This window comes from Macadamia integrifolia, chromosome 3 (assembly GCF_013358625.1).
Source record: "Macadamia integrifolia cultivar HAES 741 chromosome 3, SCU_Mint_v3, whole genome shotgun sequence".
In the NCBI taxonomy this organism is placed as follows: Eukaryota; Viridiplantae; Streptophyta; class Magnoliopsida; order Proteales; family Proteaceae; genus Macadamia; species Macadamia integrifolia.
In genome coordinates this window covers 715822-739533 of record NC_056559.1, presented here as the reverse complement: position 1 = coordinate 739533, position 23712 = coordinate 715822, and the positions used below count along the sequence as shown (strand labels likewise).

At 36.2% G+C, this 23712-nt stretch overlaps 1 protein-coding gene across 2 annotated transcripts; it reads right to left on the bottom strand.

Moving 5' to 3' along the window:
• Positions 1–145: 145 nt before the first annotated feature.
• Positions 146–21581, bottom strand: LOC122073337 (homeobox protein HAT3.1-like). 2 transcript variants are annotated; one of them, XM_042637911.1, is made up of 11 exons: positions 21280–21581; positions 19066–19127; positions 18218–18903; positions 10698–10863; positions 10422–10545; positions 10144–10256; positions 9639–10059; positions 9501–9568; positions 4389–4721; positions 1345–1434; positions 146–1269 (listed from the first exon to the last, which is right to left on the bottom strand). In XM_042637911.1, exons 3-11 carry the CDS (start codon positions 18901–18903, stop codon positions 811–813), a joined length of 2460 nt encoding a protein of 819 aa, XP_042493845.1. In that variant the 5' UTR covers positions 19066–19127; positions 21280–21581; the 3' UTR covers positions 146–810. The 2 variants fall into 2 exon arrangements, with proteins under 2 accessions (XP_042493845.1, XP_042493846.1); XM_042637912.1 differs by lacking the exons at positions 19066–19127; positions 21280–21581 and adding an exon at positions 11001–11839 and having other exon boundaries at positions 18218–18355.
• Between the last annotated feature and the right edge of the window lie 2131 nt (positions 21582–23712).

The window sequence follows — 23712 nt, the reverse complement described above, 5'->3', positions numbered from 1 at the left end:
AAACAGAACAATCACTAGAAAATCGATGTTCAAAAACTATGCAAGCTGAGCTATGAGCTACAGAACACGCCAGTAATGGCATATGCTCTCTCAGCCAATGCAAATGACTTTTATGGACTAGTCAGTTCCTATGAAGATAGAAGAATTCTCTGAAGCACAGTACAACTCCATTAATTTAAAACACGTTTGAAGGTTCAATTCTATTACAAGGGCAAAGACTTGGAAGATACAAGAGCCCTATGGGCCAGTTGTTACAAAGGCTCACAATAAATAGACAAATTACCTATCCAAGGAATCCTCCTCCTACCAAACAGAAATGAAAGTTTAATATTTGCGTTGCCGATTTCCCACATGTTCTCAGCTGAAACTCAAATTGAATTTATAATTAGTAACAGAAGAGGTTGTCGACAGATTCAATGCCTATTCCCCACATGAACACACTTCGCACCAAGGTTGATAAGTTTGGGTTGAGTACTTCAGATTGAACGAGAGATACCCGAGCTGTCAGACAGTTCCCCATGGCATCATTAAGTTGGACAGGGCAAGGCAAGCCCAGTTTCAATCCTGTAAAAAGTACCCCTCCAGATTATATAACAGGACAGATCTCAATAATGCAGGGAATTTGGGTTAAAGTTCGGAGGCAAATCTACACAGCTTCTTGTTCAAAGAGACTGCTCTCAAGGAGGCAAATTCCCATCATGAAGATAAGGGGCAACAGCTATTTCTCCAAACTTCCCCAACTCATCATGCAGCAGCCATCCCCAACCCCCCTTCTTCTTTCCCTAAAAGAGGATTTGGTTTCTTAGGAAGTCATGCAGCAGATTTTCTACTTCTAGTCTTGATCTGAGACTGCATCACTTCTTGTTTTGGAGTCTGGTCATTTGTTGAGGCTGATTGGTCTTTCAGTGATTCCTCAGAAGTATCCTTCTTTGGTATCTCCACACTATTCTTCTCATCTGATTCTTCATCGTCCTTCTGACTCATCTTTCTGGACTCTGAAGTAGCAGATTTCCTTTGACTGCTTTCCTCAGTCACAGATTTCCTCCAGTGGTCATTCCCGCTGCAACATTCTGTATCAATGGCCTCAGCAGAACCTGTTTTACTAGACCTTCTATCTTCAGCATCATTATCAGGTTCAGGCTCTAGATCCTTTCTCTTGGATTGCATCAGGATGCTCTCCTTATTTGGGGAAACGGTTTCAGCTTTGCTGACTCCAATATTTGCTGATAAGCGCAAGCTTCTACGTGCATTCTCAAACCATTTGCTAACCTAAATATCCAGAAAAGCACAATTGGAAATTAGTGTAACTGGCTCCAACTAGAAATAAAATAAAGGTGTGCGAACCTGTCGGAGCGTGATTCCCAGTTCTTTCACCAATTTCTCTTTTGTTGATCGATCAGGATACTGGTTTTCCCTCAATGACTCAGAAAGCCTCTGCATTACAAAATTGCTTTATTTGAATAGAAATAGAGTACAAATGAGAAGAGTTGAAGTAACTCCAACCAAAATATATGTGGACAAACACTCCAAGTAAGGAGAAACATGTTTCACATCCCTCACCCGCTACTATTACGAGTTCATTTAAAATGTGATGAAGGACAGCTGAGATATATGACTTTCAACCAGGGGGAAAAACAGAAAAAAGATATGACTAGGGTGAAGTTACAGTAGATAATTTGGATTACAGGGTGACAATATAAAAAATAAATAAAATTATCCAGCTCATTTAGAGAGGGAGAGAGAACATATAATTAGGTTTCATACAATATAATAGAAAAAGGTTTGGAATAAGGGACCAAATACTAAAATTATTTACAAAATTGCAGTTTCAGTTCAAGGGACAAATTCAAAACCATGAAAATTTTAATATGAAAATTTTCCAATTTCAGCCAAAATTTTGGGACTTCTTACCCACTTTGCGATTTTTTATTGTTTTTGATATATTTGAACTTGGAATGAATTTTTTTAATTGCTAATTTTCTTATTATTACTCAATGAATCAATTTTTTTACAATATTCTCAAATGAATTTTTATCCACTCAATTTTCTTTCTCTAGTCAATATTATTTGTTTGACTTTATCTTTGATATATTTAAATTGGGAAAAGGTTGGGTATGCCGTCAATAATCAAGTATGCTAGCACCCATTGTGTCTATATCTCTCTTCCTTTTTTTCTGAAATGACCATCATATCCTTTCTGAATGATACTCCATCATGTGATCCTATTGGTGCTATCCGCTAACATACTTGATATCGGCGGCATACCTATCCCTCTCCCATTTAAATTTGAATGAATATTTAATTTCCAACTTTATTGTTATTATGGGGAGAAGTTCCCCATAATAACATGGCAGGGGGTTTATTGAAATCCACCTAAGACAAGAAACTATTATTACAGAGAACCAATTCGGTTTTATGTCAGGAAGATCCATGATAGAAGCTATTTACTTACTAACAGACTCATGGAAGGATTTAGAGATTGCACAAAGGATCTTGAGATCTTCATATGGTCTTTGCCCTTTATTGACTTAGAAAAACCTTATGACAGAGTCTTTATGGAGTTAATTTGGCAAGTACTAGAGAAGAGAAGTGTTTCAAGTAAATATGTGGACATAATTAAAGATATGTATGATGGTGGGTGACTAGTGTAAGAACTGCGAGGGGGGTCAAGGTAGTGAATTCTCAATTACAATTGGGTTACATCATGGATCAGCTTTAAGCCCTTATCTGTTTACGCTTATCATGGATGATTTAACCAGAGACATTCCAGAGGAGGTTCCTTGTTGTATGCTTTTTGCTGATGATATTGTTCTGGTGGATAGCATGGATTTAAGCCAAGTTGGAGTTATAGAGATCAACCTTTGAATTAAAAGGTTTAAAGATTGAGTAAAATGATGACGGAATATATATGATGTGTAACCTTAGTTACACTAGGGTAGTTAATGTGGTAGTGAAAATTGATGATAGGGAGATTTTGCAAATTCATTATTTTAGGAATTTGGGCTTAATCATAAATAAAGAAGGTGACATAGAGGATGATGTTTCAAAGAAAATTAAAGTAAGATGGATGAAGTGGAGAGGTGTGTCCGGAGTATTGTGATGTTTCAATGAAAATTAAAATATGATGGATGAAGTGGAGAGGTGTGTCCAGAGTATTGTGTGATTAACGTATTCCTTTAAACTTAAAGGAAATTCTATAGGACAGTCATACGATTAGCTACGATGTATGGTGCGGATTGTTGAGCGGTTAAGAAGTATCATGTAGATAAACTCGAAGCAGCAGAGATGAAGATGTCTAGATGGATGTGCGGAAAAATTAAGAAGGATAAAGTAAGAAATGATCATATAAGATCTGATGAGAGTGCTCCGATACATGATAAGCTACAGGAAATAGAAAGAGAAATAGAAGGGGAAAACCATCCTACCATGGAGGGGGGGAGAGAAACAAATTAGAGGACAGGTAAGAACAGATAATAACAGAAAAGAAGTAATGAGAGAGAGTTAACTGTGGGCTGGGTTAGGAGAGAAGAAATAAGTGGGAGAGAGGAGATCCCTTACCAAACCGAGAGAAGAGAGAGAATACAGCCAGCACCGCAATTACCAAACAAACCAAAACAATCCATTCAAATTCCAAATCGTAGAAGCGCATGGTTACATATTTATAGAATGTAAACATCCCTAAATTGACTCTCATAAAGACTCCTTAACACTTTCTTACACTAAATAAACCACCAAAACTAATAAAACTCATACTAACCTAATATAACTAACAATAGGGCTCTTATAGCTAAGATAACATCCTAAGGTTGGAGTCTAGACATGGGACCCACAAATAAAATAACAACTTATGTTCACCCCCTAAAAACACTATTTTTTGACTTGATATTTCAGCTCATTAAAACAATACAACCCAAACTAATACTAAAACCTAGCCCAAATTTAAATGTCTGCATTAGACAATCACTAAACAAAGTTTTATCTTTCCATTGGAATGAACTTATTCCTGACAAACTCAAACAGTACCATGCTTGGGCCTTCTTTAACCATAACCAAGTTGGTTCTCTTTTCTACTGGAGCAAGGGTCAAAATCAAAAGCAACTTGGTGACTTGATCAAGCACCAATTGAGAAAAATATTTGACAACCAAACATGTTCTGCTCAAGACCACCATTTAAACAAAATCATAAACAACCAATCAAATGGACCAACACTATCAGGCTATCAGAAAGAACAAAAGTACTGCAAATCGATTGGAAGAACATGTTCTTCTGCTGGCCAGTGTAACTAATAGAAGAGAGAAAAATAATAACTCATGCACATGGAAAGTAAGCTCATCATACGCAATGGAAATTGGCAGGATGAGGGGAAAGGAAATTATAAAAATGACACCTGAGTTGCAACTTTTCCAAGACTTCTTGATGGTGATGCAGTCGCCAATTTCTCAGAAGAGAAAGCTTCTGAACCATCTTTATGCTTACAGCGCACTGATTTGTTTATACCTTCAATGTCAAGCTTCTGACGAATATTTCTTTCTGGGGTAATTTGAGTCTCTCTTGAGTTTCGCTTTATATCTTTACTTGTCTCATTCAAAGTACTTGAAGAATTTCCTTTCCGTGACATGGTACAGTTCCCCAAAGGATTGCTCTTCCCTTTGCTTGATGCATTTCCCTCAGTCCAATCTTCATCATCACTTGAATCAGAAGGAACATTTCCATATGTTTCCTTCAAAAATCACGGGAAAATGATAAACAATAAGGTGATAAAAGCCAGAAAACACCATGCTGCTGATATCATGCAGATGCATTTAGTCTATACCAAAGAATATATTTAATTAACAAGAAAGAAAGATACAGGACCACAAAACCTGATGCATAAAAGAAGGCACGTCAACTATAATGCAGCCAAATCATAAAGGGCCTTCCAAGCACAACAAAATTGTTTTGTGCAAAGATGGGGGAACTGATGAAGGAGCATCCTATATACCCAAATTACCTCTCAGTTTCAAGGCTTAACAGTTGTCATGAGCTCCCCACTAACGAGGAAGGATTCCATTGCCAATTAGCCATCCGATGGATCAGAGTCACTGGGGTTCCATTCATGATAGAGATCAAGAATGGGCAGAGTAGGTGGCTTACAGTAAGGCAGGGAATGTATCACAAAATGGGATATAGCTTTAAGTTTTGGGAAGAGTAAGTTTATGTCGGCACTTTGAATCTGGTTAAAAAGAAGATTTTTAGAGGCATATTTTGGTAATTTAGGTTTCTTCCAATGAACACTGATAGGGATGGTTATGGAACATCCCATGGGGTTGTTTGCTGATATGTTTCAAAGAATTATCAACTGATAATAAACCCATCCAAGAAAAAAAAAACTGCCCAACAGCAGGGAATATTTTATGCCATCATTTGCTGCGAATTATATTTCCTGATACACTGTTAGTGATATTTACAATTTCATCAGCTTGTTTTATGGTGGAGTTGAACACTGGGACAAGAGTGATATGGAACTTCATTGTCAATGTTTCTTGAGATCATTTAAAGGTACTCCATGATAATTCTTCTTGACCTGCCAACACATTTTTTTTTTGGGGGAGTAACAAGGAAATTTATTGAAGATGAGAGTACGTGTACAGCCGAAGATTTAGGAGGAGCAAAGCTCTTGAATCCAAGGAATGAAGTAGGCCAATCCATCATACAAGAAAGCATAGTTGTCAGACACGTTGGCATCTAGGCTGTTCGCCTAGGGCCTAGGCAACAGTCGCCTTATTGCACTGCATGTCACTTAGTGTTTTGGCTCTTATTTATGTCAAATATCACTTAAAGTAAATGTTTTTTATATTTGTTATTTCATTTACTTAAGATTTTATTCATAAATAAACAATTACCCCCTACTTGAATCCAATAAAAATAATTTAAAATAAAATTCCTAAAATAGCATTGTCCACCATGTCTGGAAAATAAAAATCCCAAGCCAAGGTGTCTACAACATAGTGGACAACCCTAGTGGCTGTGAATTGGATTTAAAGGAGCTTTCTATTGATTTTGAATAAAGGGGCTCAGCTAATCCAGAATAGGTCTTTTGTGGTGCATAAGACCTATTGATTATGAATCCGCTGGGATTTTTCATTTGAAATGGCACCAGCTAGGCATGGCTGTTAATGCAGCATGATCACCACCATTGGATGCGGTTGAACTTTTATATCAGGCCTATTTTGATAGTATATGGTTATGGGCTTTGGTTTTAAGAGTATTTATTTGTAATGGGCTCAGCTTACTTCGGAGCAGATAATGTTAGTTTTGAGCTAGCGTAGCATTCTTTCTAAAGAGTCTACATATAAGGTGGTTCTTTATCTATTTAAGTTGTTATTTGTTTTGTTATTTAATTTTTTGAGTCAAGCAGGAAACTTAGGTCAGTCGGACTGCTTTTTTTTTTCCCTATGACAATTACTTGGACACCCCCTGTACCATGGCCAGGTTTCTTGACACCCCAAACTATTGAACATATTACTTGAAGCCCCATGAAACCTGACAGTGTTAGTCTAATGTTAGTGGTTGAAATAGAAAAGACCATTTTACCCTTATGAGTTATACTGAAACTTGTGAGGTTAAAATGACCAACTTACCTTTAAATGTATTAACCTTATAAAACCCAAAGCGATTTAATTACTGGGTGAATGGATTCCCTTTTCATCCATCTTCCAAATCAATTCCGTCACAAAACCATATAAAAAATTAGGGCATATTCAGCTCTAAGGTTTTGCATTTCAACCACTAACAGCAGACTAACACCGTCAAGTTTCATGGGGCTTCAAGTAATATGTTCAATAGTTTGGGGTGTCAAGCAAGGGGTGTCCAAGTAATTATCCCCACCCCTCCTCCCCCACACAAAAAAAAAAACACCCTTTAACCTCATAATGGTAAAATGGTCTTTACGATTTCAACCACTCTCAACAGAATAACACCGTCAGGTTTCATGAGGCTTCAAGTAATATGTTCAATAGTTTGGGGTGTCAAGCAACCAAGCCATAGTACAGGGGGTGTCAAAGTAACTATCACTTTTTTGTTTGTTTATAAATAGATATAAGGAGCTAATACTCACCCAAGATTTGGATTTATGGAATAGAATTGTTTTGCTTTTGAAAAGCAAGTTGAATGCTCTCTCCTCTCTACCACAATTTCTCTTTCCTTTTTTCTCTCCTTATTCTCTTAGGCTGTGTTTGGTAACCAAGAGAAGAAAAGAAAAGAAAAAAGAATCTAGAAAAGAAAGGAAGGGAAAAGAAAAGAAATGAAATGATGAGAAAATAAAAAATAGTATGTATGTTCGATTACCATTAAAAGAGAAGAAAGAAAAGAAAAACCTTTTGTATTTTTTCATGTTTACTTGTGTTTTTTGTAAGATTTTTTTTTTTTTTGGAGGCAAAAGAACATTTCACAATTCCCAATGTGAATTTTGAAATTCAAAAACTGAATCTTCTATTGGTTAAGGGCATGCCAAGCACAAAGAGAACTTCTTAAACCAAGAAAAAAGTACAAAATTCTTTGCTTTTCTTCTCTTGGCTACCAAACACAGCCTTATTTCCCACTACGAGCAGATCCTCCATTATCCAATCTGCATCAACTTCATACAAAGCCACACCTGGCCGTTAATATCATTGATCTTAGCTTTTTATTTGCAATCCGCCATTAACGTCAACTTGTGCAACAGAACTTGCAAACGGTTGAAGCGAATATCTAAGAAACTCAGTGACAATGTAAAGAGTCCAAGAACTAATTGCCAATCACATTCAATCGTATAGGATCTTAGTCATTAAGCTATTGGAAGAAGAGCACAAAGATGAGTCTCTGACGACGGAAGACGAAATGGCTCTAGTTATCATTGAAGAACCACTCATGGATTCAGTGTAAATTAGTTGATTTTTTTTATTAAACCAGTTGAATTTGTGCTTTCCCATTGCAACTTCAACAATAGATTCCTTACCGCAAATTTTGTACCATTGAATTGTGGAATGACCAATGATTTCAATTTTCACAGGGTCAAGGACGGATGTTGATTGTGCGTTGAAGATGTTGAACTATGGCTGTTATTGAGCGGGGGTGAATCAATGCAGCAAAATTTCTTCCCTTTTCTACCAATACAACTAATGTGGCAATATAGCTGGCATTGTATGCAGTCACACACACACATAGCCGCTTCTCATAGGCACTTCCAGGTGTGCACAATCATCTTGCAATCCACAAGCACTTTAACAACAAAGCAAGTAACATACAATAGAAACCACAACCACAACACGAGTTTTTACGAGGTTCAGCAAAATTCCTGCGTCCCCAGAGTAGTGCATGTAAAGGCTTCATATCTACTCTAGAAATTGATTTGAAAATAAATCATCATACTTCCCATTTGTTTTAGTGTAGAATTTCCATTTTAAAATTACTTTGACACTAAAGAAAATATAAGCATATAAACATATAAAATTGAGAAGCAATAGCTTTATGGTTTTACCACATGTTTTCGTATGTGTGTGCGCCAGGGACGAAGGTAAATGCTTTAGCAATTGCACTATAATTTTGGTCTATGAACAGTGTTAGTTTTGCCTATTTACATTTCATCTTTGTAATAGATGATAATTCTGTCAAATTTTAAATGACTTTTGATAAATATAATAGTATAATTAAAGTGGAAAACAAAAATCCATGACCCAATTGATCAACCGTAAATGAATAACACATACAAATAAATGTCTAAACATATATTTTTCAGGAAAAAGTCATGGTGAGATGGGTTTTTTCCCAAGCTTCCCTCAATTCATGAACATAATCAACAAAAAATCAATGAACTATGTAAAATGCACCAATACTAGTTTCTTTTGATGCAGATGCCATAAGTTTCCATCAATTTTAGAAAGAACTACAACTATAGAGAAAAGGACAATGTGCAAAACTACCTCAAATCTCTGTTTCAAAGCAAAAAAATTAAAATAAATAAATAAATAATAAAAACTTGTGTCTAGGTGAAGTGAGTTTTTATACACTCAAGGTTAAAATGAGCCTTGATGCAGTATGGGGCTTCAGGGGAAATATTTCCCGTTCAAAATATCATTTTCTACAGATTTTGATTGAAATATTATCGTTATTTCACCGAATGTTACCTGAACCACAACTAAATTTTTCAATGTTTCAGTCAACTATGTTAATCTGTTCCTTTAAAAAAGAAATTACAGTATGTTTTATAATCAGTTAATCAACCAAAACATTTCCATGTTGAAAGCCATGCCATGCCATGCCAAGGTTCCAGATAAGACTTTCTGTTGATTTAAATGAATCAGATGTTTAATCCATTCATGCCCTAAGAACAGTGAAAAGAAAAAAGAAAAAAAGAACAATCTTTTTTTTCCATTTTCCATTTCATCTGTCTGATAGGATATGCGTCCAAGTGCTCAGGAAGGCATATATAGCATGAACAGATAACAATCACGGAGAGAGGAATGTAGATAGGGGAACTTACGTCATGCAGCTTCTTGTAGTCCAACCGCTCAACATTCCTTTTCCTTGATACAAGTGTGGCATTTGGATCTGCATCCAGTAAGGACCGAAGCTCAGAATTTACTGATTGGTTTTTCTTTCTAATCACTGGATATCTCACCTGAACCTATGAAGGATTTGGCATCATCCACTGACAATGATTCAGCAACTTCAACAACACCAAAAGACATGCTATCATCACCTGAAGCACTGAAATCCTCAGAATCAGAAGTAAAATCAGAACTTGAGGATTCCTTCTTAATCAGTTCATCATGATCTAGAGCATTAGGATCATAATCATTATCTTCTGCATCATCAGAAAGAAGCCCCAAATAAAGGTCATCATTCGGTAAAGCCCTAGAGTCTTCAGATGCAGAAGTGAAGTCAGATTCCTCGAAACTTGAGTCTTCTGTCTGGGCCTTCCCATCATCTTGTGGTCCATCAGGGTTGTAGTCATCATCTTCAGAGTCATCTGAAGGCAGCCCTAAGTCATCATCTGGCTTATCTCTAGCTGCAGTCGCAGCTGCTTCAGGAAAAACCTTCTGCACGTAGAAAAAAGGAAACACTGAAGGATGGAAAGGTTGAACAAAATTATAAATTTACTAAACCAGGGTTTCCCAATTGACCTCCCAATGATCAGCAGTAGAGAGATCTGTTCCTAGGGAGTCATTAAGTAAGTTGATGCAATCTACTTTGCAATCACATCCAGGGCACAACCAACACTCATCTCCAGGAGGAACTGCATGACAGAAAACCAAGGCAGCATAAACTAAAAACATGTTACTAAACTACAGGAGGAACTACATGACAGAAAAACAAGGGAGCATAAACTAGAAACATGTTACTAAACTAACCACTAGTTTAAAGCAACAATGACTTATCACTTGAGTTGTTTGAAAATTACTTTCTTCTTTTAACAGTGGAGGGTCCAAACACATCTGGTGAAACCCACGGTTACACATTCCATCACAGAGGATAATATCATTTGTGGTAGTCAAGTCTTTGGATCCGCATTTGGCACAAAATATCTGCCACAAGATGGATGTATATCTAAGCATTCACTGTTCCAGGAGTACTGCTCATCCACTATCATACGAATAGAATGAAACACTAAACAACAACAGATAACAAAATTTAAAGAAGACGAGACAAAGCTTATGAGGTCAAGGACTTCTCTTACATCCTCACTGTAGATTTGTCCATCGGAATCAAATAAGGATTCCTGAAGCCTTCCCTCAGCACACGAAGAATCAATATGTTGAAATAAAATGCGTATTTTCTGTTTGCAACGTAAAATTTCTGTTGAGGCACGCTGAAGCTCCTTCTCTGGCTTAATTTTTTCTGAACTGCAGATTTATAGGAGCAGTTAATATAAAGAACAGGAAACATGCAAATAGCAAGAAGAGCTAGACACAGAGAAGTGTAGAACAGAAGTTTTAGCCATAGCCAAGTAAGTAAACAGAGACGTCCCAATCTTCATTACCAGCAAAAAGACTTGCAAAATTCAATTTGAAAGGCCGAGAAGTCAGAAACATTACAGTAATGACCCTGAAGTTGGCCACCACCCAGGCACTGCAGAAATTCATTTGCCATGATGGATCAATAGATGACCACCATTAGATATATCCAACCCAAGACCACTCTCAGAACATTAGGATAAACATTAGAACATTAAAACTTTTATCCAAGATCTGCTAGGCAATAAAGAAGTAGCACATACATAAAATGAATGCAGCTTAGATGAGGTTTTTTAAATGGATAGGCACAAGACCATGGTTACAATAAAGAGAAATGAGTACTGGAGACGATACAAGAAATAAAAATGGAGAATCCACACAAGTAGCACACTTCAGCTTCCTTGGTGCCACTCCCCCAAAATGGATATGCGGAATTTCCTGGAACATGCTTCTTGAGAATGGGTCATCAAGCAACTATGGAAAAGACTACGCAAAACAGGAACGAAAGCATTGAAGCATGGTAAGTAGCAGCTAAGCAACATGAGGAGGACACTGAAGTGAGATGGTTCAACCATTTATGGAAAAAACACAGAAGAAATGTACCAGTAAGGCATCTAATGGTGCAACTTGGAGGTACTGAAAGGATCAAGGGAGGGGAAAATTTACTTCAAAAGAATGGCAACCATATTTAACAGCATGTATGTATTCAACTAGTGTAGAATGGCAGAACCCAATGTGTGTAGCTTCCCTTAAGTAGTTGAATAAGGATTAGGGAGTGAGTTGAGCCGCATCCAGGATCTAGACCATCAATTGGATTGGTTAAACAGATGACAAATCAGCATCGGTACAACGTATGCAATGGAGCCTGTATTAAGTAATAATATGATCAACCAATGCTATTAGAAAAATAGACCATTTAATTATTTTAACTGAAGCATATCAACCTGGAAAGAAACAATGGCAAGAGCCGCAAGAAGATCATCACTAGCATTCATGGGAGACATATGCTAACAATATAGTTTAATGGTAACCTACGAATTATCCATTGTGAACACTTTATTTGAAAAAAGAGAGGACCATTTAGTTACCTATAAAAGTGAGCATCATACCAGCCAAATTGATTTCTTCCTAACTAGAGGGGCTGATAAACTGTTGCGTAAACTTTGTAAGATTATCCCTGGAGAGAGCCTAACCACCCAACATAGATTGGTGGTCTTGGATATGTGCCTCAGTATGCAAAAGTGTAAGATGAGGGAACCTATGTACCATAAGATAAGGTGGTGGAGATTAAAAGGAGATTCCCTAGGTACTTTATTGATAAAATGTTCATACAAGGAAAGTGAAACTTGGAGGAAGCAATGTGATATGGAATGAGATGATGACTTAAATTAAGAAGGTGCCAAAGAAGTCCTAGGGAAAGCAAATGGTAGTAGCCTAGCCCCTAGGGAGACTTGGTGGTGGGATAAGGAGGTCTAGACAGCCATTAAGACCAAGAAGCTTGTTTTAAGACATGGCAAAGGACTAGAAAGGCAGAAGATAAAAAGAGGGACAATGCTACCAGAAACAAAGCTAAAAAGACTGTGGGGATAACTAGAGCGAAGAAATATGATGACCTCTATAATAATATATAAACACAAAAGAGGGGGTAAAAGCTCTCTACAAGATAGCTAAAATGAGAGAAGGAAGAGTAAAGATTTCAACCATGTGAGATGTATCAAAAGTGATGATGGAAGAGTACTAGTAAACAAGGTTTAAAGTATCGGTCCATATCGTATCCTATCGGCCGATATCGATACTATACAGACCAATACAATGCAATATTTATAAAAATGCAGTGTATCCTAACATATCAATATGATACATACCAATACGCACCGATACTCAACCAATATGCACTGATACCCAACTGATACGCATCAATACGTTCTGATACTTAAGATACGTAATCTACAAACCATTCACTTTCGAAACAAAGCATGTTCTTCTCACTGGTGGTACTTAAGTTTCTAAAATTTGAAGCACAATTGCACAACCGATCTCCCTTTCATTTCTTGGACTTGGGGCTTTGAATCATTCAAAATCTGCAATCAAATCTTTGTTTTGCTTATTTTTTTTGCTATGTTTGAGTAGCTTTAGGTAAAACAAACTAAACATTGCATCAAACATAAATTATAGCATCAATTTTGTTTATAGATTTTAAAATTCTCAAAAAGTTGACAATAGACTATTACAACACGTAAGAAACCTCATCCTGTTTTTAACAACTTCAATTGAATGCACTCGTCTCCTGATACGATGTTCTCCATTTTAGTATTTACATGATACATGTTATATTGCTTATTTATATTGTCTTTTATGCAAAGGTGTATTTTCATGTGTATCTTGTCCCATTTTTGTGCGTATCTTTAGCGTATCTCCAATATGCTACGCTCTGATACGTCTTAAATTCCCCAACCGATACTGATACTTCAATGATTAATCCTTGCGAGTAAAGTATGAGGACATTATGAAGAGAATATTTGCAACCTACTAAAAAGAGATAGTTCGATTAAAAATGACCCTGAAGATTATATTATTCATCAAGACACCACACACCATAGATACATATATATATATATATATATATATATATGAAAAGTTGGAGTGGCTGAAGTTAAAAAAGACTTAAGGAAGATGAAAGTAAGCAAGACAATAGGCCCAGATGAGGTGGAAGAGCTTAGGATTTTGTAGGGTATCTTGGTTAACCAATCTGTTTAATAAGATTATAAACTCAAGGAAAAATTGTAGTTCTAATCTACAAAAGTAAAGCTGATATTTAAAGTTGCAATAACTATAGAAGCATAAAACATTTAAAGTTGCAATAACTACAGAAGCATAAAACTAGTTGGTCATACTCTGAAATCATGGGAGAAGGTTATTGAAGCCCGTCTGAGAAGAGAGACTCATATCTTAGAGAACCAATTTAGTTTTATGCCAAGTATATCCACGACATAAGCTATTTACCTATGGAGGAGGCACAATAAAAAATATAGATTCTACAAGAAAGATCGTCATATGGTCTTTATTGACCTAGGAAAAGCATATGAAAAATTCCCTAGAGATTTAATCCGAAATGTACTAGAGAAGAGGAGTGCCTAGAAAAAGCATATGGCGAATTCCCTAGAGATTTAATCCGGCATGTACTAGAGAAAAGAGGGGTGCCAAGTAAATATATAGATATAATCAAAAATATGTATGAGGGCGTGGTGACTAATGTGAAAATTGTGGGAGGTCAAGGTAGTGAATTTTCAATTATGATTGGGTTACACCAGGGATCAGCCTTAAGCCCTTATTTGTTTGTGACTTTGCGCTTATCATGGATGATTTAACCAAGAGCATTCAAGACGGGATGTTGCGGTGTATGCTCTACGCCAATGATATTGTTTTGATGGATGAGATAACAAAACAAGGATTAACGCTAAGTTGGAGTTATGGAGACCAACCTTGGAAACAATGAGTAGTAAGATAGGTAGATCGAAGACGGAGCATATGATTGTAACTTTAGTCACACTATAAAGGATAATAATATACTACAAATTGAGGAAAGAGAGATACCGCAAAATGATTAATTTAGATAGTTGGGGTCAACCATAAATAAAGAATGTCGTATAATGGATGATGTTTCACAGAGAATTAAAGTGGGATGGATGAAGTGGAGAGGTCTAACCGAAGTGTTGGATAACTGACGTACTCCTTTAAAGCTTAAAGGAAAATTCTATAGGACTGTTGCACGACCAGCTATGATGTATGAAGTAGAATGCTAGACAATAAAGAAGTGTCATATGAATTAGCTATGTGTAGCAAAAATAAGGATGTTAAGATGGATGTGTGGCAAAACTAGGAAGGATAAAATAAGAAATAAACATATTAGAGTTGATTTGGAAGTTTCCCCGATAAATGATAATTGATAAGGCTTCATGAAAGTCATTTGAGGTGGTATGACCATGTCCAGCGGAGGCTTGGGAATGTTGTAGTAATGAGTTATCTGATTCAGATTGAAGGAGCTAAAAGAACTAGGGATAAACCTAAAATGACTACAAAAGTAATGAAGAATGACATACATAGTCTAGGTCTTGACCCAAGTATAACCTCAGATAGAGCCATTTGGAGGGCAAAGATCCATCATTCCATGTAGCCAACCCCATGTCGTTAAGATCTTCCTAACTTGCTGGCATAGTTGTCAAGGCGTCACTTGGGGCCTAGGCGACTGTCGCCTTATTACATTGTATGCTGCCTTATATTTTTTGCCCTTATTCATACCAAATATTATTTTAAATAAATGTTTTTATATTTTTTTTATTTCATTTACTGAAGATATTATTCATAAATAAGCAAATACCCCCTATTTGAATCCAATAAAAATAGTTTAAAAATCAAATTCCAAAAGGATAAAAAGTCAACCCCCCGGTCCAAAAACAAAAACTAGACTTTTGGTTGTAGGGAGATTTTCAACTTTCGAATGCTAAGGCTTTTCTCAATTCTGAAAATTTTATAAATCTTATCATAATAGAACATTGCTAAAAACCAAAAGTTCAGTAAAATGATCTTTTGTTTTGATGTCAATAAAAGTATTTCCATTCAGGCGATTTAAAAACATTCGCACACTTTAAAATAAGTTTGACTGGAACATAACTTTGTCATAACAACTCAGATTTAAGTAATCTTAGACTTGTTGGAAAGTTAATTTTGTGTTATACCTAATACAAAAAGTCTTATCTAAAAATAAAATCATTTGACCAATAAAACTTATTATAGAAGAAGAGCATTTCTCTAAATGTCAATAAGTCATGTTGATTTTTTATGACGATGTGAGTGTGACTATGTTGACTTTTATAACTTGACGTTGCTTAATGTTGTTTGATTTTTTATGCCATAAGGTATATATTATAACATACAAAATAATTTTAGAAAATAGGGGTAATAAAAAATAGCAAATGGGCGATTTGACCGCCATAGCAGGCGATTCATCGCCAAATCGATTAGCCACCCCTCCACCGCCTTGGGTAGTCATGACGCCGTGACAACTATGCTTGTTGTGTTGTGCTATTTTCTAAATTATGTGTAGGACAGAAGGACACTATGTACACTAGCAACATAGGGTCCAAAAGCCAAACTACCATTTTTGTTCATTTTTTTTTTCAATCCAATGGTTTGAATATAGGTAATCATACTTAAATAGGCTTGCCCTAAATTTTAGGACACAATTCAAATGTTTAACCACTAAAATAGCCATTTTGATTTTTGGACCAAAATGGACCATGTTTCAACTGAAATTTTGGTCATTTCACAGTACATTTCAGTTTCGACCGGTCAAAATCTTGAACCTTGTACAGAAGTACTTTGACCACTTCTACGGAAGTTCATGCTAGCAAATCCTCAAGTGAAAACAGAAAGTACTAGAAAATAATATTTTTCTTTTCTAACGATAATAAGATTGTACCATACATTGATGATGGCAATATTACTAACCTTCAAAGTGGTGAAAATGGCCCCATTCTATAAACAGAATATAGATATCAAGAGAGGATATAATAAAGATGATGTTGGTCTAGGAACTTATCCTCTCCCCACCCCCCCCCACCAAAAAAAAAAAGAAAGATGTAGGCCCAGGAAAAATTTGCAAACTACCTTCATGGTCCAAGATCCTGCTATTACTCATTTTTTCGGCTTGGCAAGACGAAAGCACATGCAATATATAAAATGTACAATATCTAGGTTGAGATCTCAGTGAATATCTCGGTCTTGACTCGAGACCAAGCCGCATGGGGTATATACATAATTTTGACCCTCAACTCGACCCAACTCGACATAACTCGACATCTCTCTCCCTGCTATGAAGAAAAAGTGAGCTTTTGATGGTTTTTCTTGCTAAATCTCTCCTCTAAGTATAAATTAACTTCAACAATAAGAGATTGGAGATTATCACTTCATCATCAACATTTGGAGATCTTTTCTTCTCAATAACAGTTATAGGTAAAAACATCTCAAAACCATTTTTTTCATAGAAACATAGTCAATAGTTGTTTGGTTTTATTGTGGAATAGCCTACGGTGAAGGGTCCGAAGTCAAAGTACCACTATGGGTTTGATTTTTTAAAAAACTGAGGTTTCCACTGTGTTTAGAAGGCCTAAAAGGATAAATGACAAGTTTCAGGGACTAAAAAGCCCATATGGTCACCAAGACCAACCAACGAGATGACTGGGGAAAAAAAACCATATCTCCGTATTTTGGCCCAACGAAACATGGGGCGAGATCGAGATCGAGATCTAAACCTTGACTACCTTACACCTCAGCAAGGTCTTTCAGATGTGATGATAAAAATGCCTCTTAAATATTTATGGGGTAATGATCTAAATGCCATGACAAGGTGGCATGTAAGTACCATCAACTATGTACTGCTAAAAGTAAAATGATAAGAAGTTATAATTTATTTTGGTGTAACACTTTTTAATACAGTATTTAACCTATTAGGTTTATGGGCCAATTGTAGAAAGAACTTAGAAATTCAGATATGCGCAACAAGTAGTACGAATAAGTACTAAGCAACACTATAGAGATTGTTGTCTTGCTTTTGAAGTGGTTCCTAAGTGCACTGTTACTTATTCTATCATTTCCTGAAATTTCACTTAAAAGTTCCATAGTCTCCATAATTCCATGTAGTTCCATGATTTCTGCCGGATTTCCATGTACTCAAACTTCCCAGAAATACTTCCACTTCCATAAGAAGAAAAGTTCATACTCAAGTTGAAATTTAGAGCCTATGCTATAAGAAGCAGCCACTATTACTCGTGGTATACATGACAGTAGAATATTACAAAGAAACAATTATAAGCCTTCAGAACACCCTCATGTCTGTAAATTTTTTTGGATCAAAATCATTTGGGAAAACTATGTGCACAAAGAGTCACCGGAAAATTAAAGGTAAAAAAAAAACCATTGTAAGGACAAGAATTTTCTATCCAATAGTACCGTCACATTCACATGGGATTTTGAGAACAAAACGTTTTCCCAACACAAGGTTGGGAAGCATGCACATACTCGTACCACGAAATCAGTGAAATTCAAGCATAACAAAACTATGAAGTCAATGGCGTAACCTTAAAATAAAATAAAAAAATAAATAAATAAATAAAAAGTCATTCTCACAATAACCAAAACAATACCCTTAGAATGAGATGTGCTGTTCACTCTACCAGATACGAACCTTTGTCCTTTCCAACCATCGCCAGAATAAGCATCGATCAAGCTTTGCTCATAGCTCATTCGAGTCAACAAGTATCTTAAGCGTTTCCTAGTTCTTGAGAATTCATCATTCAATTTTCTACTTGTTTTTATCTTTTTTTCTTTCTTCTTCCTCTCAGCAGTAACATTCGCAGACTTGTCTACTGGAACAGGATGAACAGGAGCTTTGGAGGCTCCATGAGGCCTTGACCGAAGAACTCTAGCACTACCAACTGAGGATCTTAACACATATGTTCTTTTTCTTGACCCAAGGGAGGTTTTAGCCATCTTGCTTGAAGACCTAGAACAATTCTTTGCTGCATCCTTAGCTGCAGGTTCCACTAGTTTGATATCAGCAGAATCAGCTCCTCGAACCATCATTGTTTCCACAGAAACACTTTGTATATGTTCGGAGCCAAGCTGATGGCTTTCTTGTGGTGTACTTTCACTTTGTACATGTTTGGAGCCAAATTGACAGCTTTCTTGTGGTGTATTTTCACTTTGTATCTGTTCGGAGCCAAGTTGAATATTTTCTTGTGGTGTGCTTTCACTTTGTCTGTGTCCATAGCCGAGCTGATGGTTTCCTTGTTGTGTACTTTTAATGGGGTTTGAACTTGCCCTTGTATTACTGTTCTCCCTTGCTGGAGAATCAGCATCCACATGCTCCATCTGCAATATATGTATACAAGCATTGTCGTCCAAGTAAGCGTCAGTTGTGCCACCACATGGAAGCATTTACTTCAAAACACACTTTTGCTTCAGAAGAATTAAAATGACGATATATGTACCAAAGCAACACCAATGAAAATGATGACAATAACAAAGTGTCACCTGCTCAAAGTAAAAGACCACTGCAAGTTCTGATGTGTTTGGATGTTATTTAACTGAGATTCCTGCAAGAAAGATCAATTAGACTTCTGATAATTTATAACCTGTTCCATATAAAACCACTACAAGGGAATAGTGATTGTTATCAATTAATTTTTAAAAGAAAGAAATACAAACAAATCCAAAAATATAAATGAATAGTGAAATGGGTAGCAAAAATTCATATACATGAAATGAACCTCATCATCTTTCAATGCATGGAACCATCGATTTTTTCAGTGCTGGTAGCAGATAAGTATCATTTCGACAAATTCTGAATTTGATACAATGCACATAGAAATCATACTAGAGGCTTATATTCAAAACCAGAAAATGATATGTTCAAAAGATGACTAAAAAGCAAGATTTCCAATGCCATATTTGGTGATCTGCTCCAATGTTCTTCATGCCTCGAGGGAATGCAACATGATCATCAATTCACTTTTCCACAAGTTAACAGTGAAACCAACTCCTAGAAGTAGTCAATAATTTTTATGTTGTCACATAGGACTTGGAATCATCCTCAGTATATTGCGAATGGGTGGGAGAAAATAAAAACTAATGGAAGATGGCATTTGAATTCTATTACAAGGGAAGAAAATCAACAATTTACAAGAGCATCATAAAGGTTTTTAGAGAGAAAACAGACCATGGATGCAAATTCATATTAGATCTGTTTCCGCATAATAAGTTAATTCTATATTAATAATTAATCAGATAAGTAGATATTTTTGTAATAAAAAAGTACATTTCATACATAGACCATATAAATACAGTTAGAAATAATAAAAGGAGTATGAAAGAGAAGGGCGTGGCTGTTATTTTACAGAGGAAGTTTGGGTACAATAGCTTCTTTTCTATCCCGTCTTTATCCTTCATCCCTAGCTCATCTCCTCTTTGTAAACTTTCGAATTTCAGCCCATATGCTAGAGTATGAAGACAAAATGAGAGCAAATTCAATCGAGTAAATCGACCGGTGCACTCTCAATTTGTCAAAGAAAGGTAGACATCCCATTTTCTTTGCTTTCTCTGTGGTCAACCAAGACACCAGAAGACATGATACAATTTCTTCTGCAACAATAAATTTTTAATTTTTTTTTAAATCTCCTCCATCTATTTTTTTAAGTAAAATTTTGAAATTAAGAAGATCGAAATCTGACAATTCAAATCCCTCCGCTGCTTCTACGTACATCCAAAAGCCATTCCAACTCCCACTCCAACAGTCAAATTGATTTCACCTAAGTTTCCTGTGTTGGTATGAGTTCTAAGTTCACAAAAGCTTTTAACGAGTTCAGTCCATTCTAGACCACAGCCGACGCTCCTGTGTTCCTATTCCCTATTGTTTAGCATGCAACTATACAAGAAAAGGTCTTCCTTGGAATTTGTTTTGCGAAGGGCAGTGACAACTTTGAATGGATGGTACTCCGATTGGAGTTGATCAAATTTGAGTTAGTTAACTTCTTCTCTTTTTTTTCCTTTTTAAGATGGGCGCAGACTGGGGGTTTGAGTTAGTGAATGTTTCAGTGTTATAAGCCACAATTTAAAATAACCTGCCACCACCTTAGGCCCTTGGTTTTGAACAGGTACCCAACCTAGTTGCTGTTACCAAGTTAAGCGCACCAAATTACCAAAATGCCAAGCTACTGACCGGGAGCAGCAGCGGGAACAAGTGAAAAAATGTTGGGGCTCCCAGTCTTATGCTTCGGGTGAAACTACAAATCCTACTTTCTGCAAGTTAGATCCACTCGGATGACATTGAGACACGAAAATGTTCAGTTTCGGCTCTTTCCTTTGGAGGTACTGAAAATGAAGTTTAAATGCATGCGCAGCACAACATCAATGTGTAACCTAAAGCCACTCCACGCACTTAACGAGAAGCTGTCCATTTCAAGTTCTCACAGTTTAATCCCGCATTGTTCATGGTTCAAATTCTACCATAAGACCAATTACTACGATCTAGGGTTAGATAAACCAAGTACACGATACCAAAACCATTTAAAATAATAATAATAACTAGAGTATCATCGTTCCAAAGCAAGCTTCCGGAGTCAAGATTTCTAGGTCACTCAGAAAAGATTGTGTATCAAGTCATCTCCACCCTAATTCAGCCAAGCAACAACAAAAAAGTAAAGGAAAAAAAGGGGGGCAAAAAAGAGAAATTTCGATTCAGTAGCTCACCTCAACTTTTTACAGAATCCATCAACTTCGACAGCAATTCGACGCGGTGAATAACATAAAAGAATGATTCGGATCTGCAGAGAGAGAAGCACCGGAGGAGACGAAGGTGTGAAAGGAGAATCCCGGGATTGAATATTTTCCCGCCTTTCAGATCGAACAGAGAGAGAGAGAGAAACTTTCTTTCTATATAAACCTCGCGACCACATATATATGTTATAAAGCGGTGTGTGTTTGTCGAACTCCCCACCGCTTTTCTGATCCGCCGAGAGGCCCGAGACCAGCCGTCTGCTTTAAAACTCTGCCGACGTGGCTCACAACGCCTGCTTTACGCACTTCTATACGTACGGGATACAACTTCGAAGCACGGAATCCCAAGGGATTATATATCATGCGTCATCCAGTAATGCAGCGGATAAAAATCGTCTTCAATTCTTTATCCGTATAATATCATGTAATATCCTTTCAGATGATGACATGTGGATAAAATGATTTGAACGATTCAGATTAATCTTACATTGATCCAACTTCAACTTATTAATTTAGAGTTGGATCAATATAGAATTAATCTGAGCCGTTCAAACCACTTTGCCCACGTGTCACCCTTTCAAGGAAGTATTGTACAGAATTGTAAAAGATTATAATTGCAGACAATTTTTATCCCAGTACAACGCTTTATAATTATTGTTTCTGTGCTATTGATTTTTGGAATCTACGAGAAGCGTCTTTAAGTTGTAACCTAACGCAAGTAAAAGGGCTAGAACTAGAAGCACTCATGTCAACATGTCGGACTTCATTGATTTCTATCAATTTAAGGTCTTATACTATTATCAATTCGAGTATGAACACATTTACGATGTGAAATATCAGGTTAGTCAATTGGATTGATCAAATTTTGATCTAGTTGAATCGGTCTTCGATCTCAATTGGACAATCAAATCAGCCCATGAAGATGAATGGTTTAAAGATTGTGTATCAGGTTGGACTAAGGTGTTTTTTTTTTTTTCTTTTGTAGAAGGACTAATGTGCTCTTATCGGTTGGCTATTAGGTCGATTTGGTTTGGTTTGAAATTTAAAATATGCATTAAGAAAATATTTATAAATAGATATTTTTTATTATTTTTCAATTTCTTATAAAGTTCACTTCACTTTTCTATCACTTTGATTTCAATGGACCGAGGTGTTGGAATTTAAAATATTATTAAGAAAATAGTAATAAAATATTTTTTTATTATTATCTTTCAATTTCTCGTCGGCTAGTTATTAGGTCGATTCCAATTGCATAAAAGGTTGTCAACAACCCCAACTTGAACCGAATTTGGGCTGCGCTGGAGAGGTTTGGGCCGAGCCGACTAGTTGCAGTCATATAATCACCTAAGCCTTTTAATTAGTCAGTAGCTTGTGGGTGGGCTTGTACTGGTACTTGATATATTTACAAGCTAACTCAAGCCCAAAATTGAGCCCAACCCACACCGACTATCTAAGTCCCATCACGATGATGCACAATTGGTCCATAGTAATACTCTAGAGACGAGCCCACGACCCACTTATCGGCTATGGCAGACTCAGGCTCTGTTTGGTATCGTTCTAAAAAAACGTTTCTAGGGACAATTGAAAATATTGGAGCATATACACGAAATGCCTCCCAACCATCTAATATGCACTAGAGACGCTGATGCACCTGAGAAGATCTCGTTCCAACTGTTGCTGCAATTAAGATAATTAACATACCATAGGGTTATGGGGTTTTTTATTTCCTCGTGTTAATTATTTCCATTACCAATAGAACTCCAATAGTACATTCATATTACCAAAAGAAAAAATAAAAAAATAAAAAATAAAAAATAAATGAAAATTTCATGAATATTAGTGGATCCATTTGTAAACTTAACATTTTCTCTTGCTTTTGTAACCATTTGATGTTCTTCTCAACGAACAAAGTGGATGAGGAGGTATTCAAAAGCCAGTAGCTGCAAAAGAGAATATCACAATGGTAATCTTTACGCACACAAATGCACTAAAGCATAAACAAATGATTTCTTTTTATCTTCTTGTTGTTAGGTTTAAAATGTACCCACCCCATACTTCATAGATATTCTATACTTTAAAAAATCACTAAGTTGAAGAAATTATTATTATTATTACTCCAACTTCACAATTTCTTCAAATAATTTTCGAAGTTTGCTCACCTAAAAATTAAATTGCAAATTCTTAGTAATACAATAATGTGTAAAATCCATGTTGGAATAGTGAAAAAGCTCAAATTGGATAGTCTCCACGAACAAATGGAGATTCTATGTACATCTAAATTGAAGAAATTAATATAATCTTGCTTGTTGAGCAAGAATAAATTTATATTAAATTCTCCTTTGTAGATAGTGTATCTGAGTTGACAAGACTTTTGATAGATTTTCTATTTGTAATATTACAAAAAAA

Excerpts from the sequence above, each read along its gene's own strand:
- LOC122073337 (XM_042637911.1), bottom strand. The coding sequence starts at position 18,903 with ATGGAGCATGTGGATGCTGATTCTCCAGCAAGGGAGAACAGTAATACA. Across the intron at positions 10,060-10,143 it reads CTACTGCTGATCATTGGGAG|AAGGTTTTTCCTGAAGCAGC; the intron begins GTCAATTGGGAA and ends TTCTACGTGCAG. Across the intron at positions 9,569-9,638 it reads CAAATCCTTCATAGGTTCAG|ATCCAAATGCCACACTTGTA; the intron begins GTGAGATATCCA and ends TACTGGATGCAG.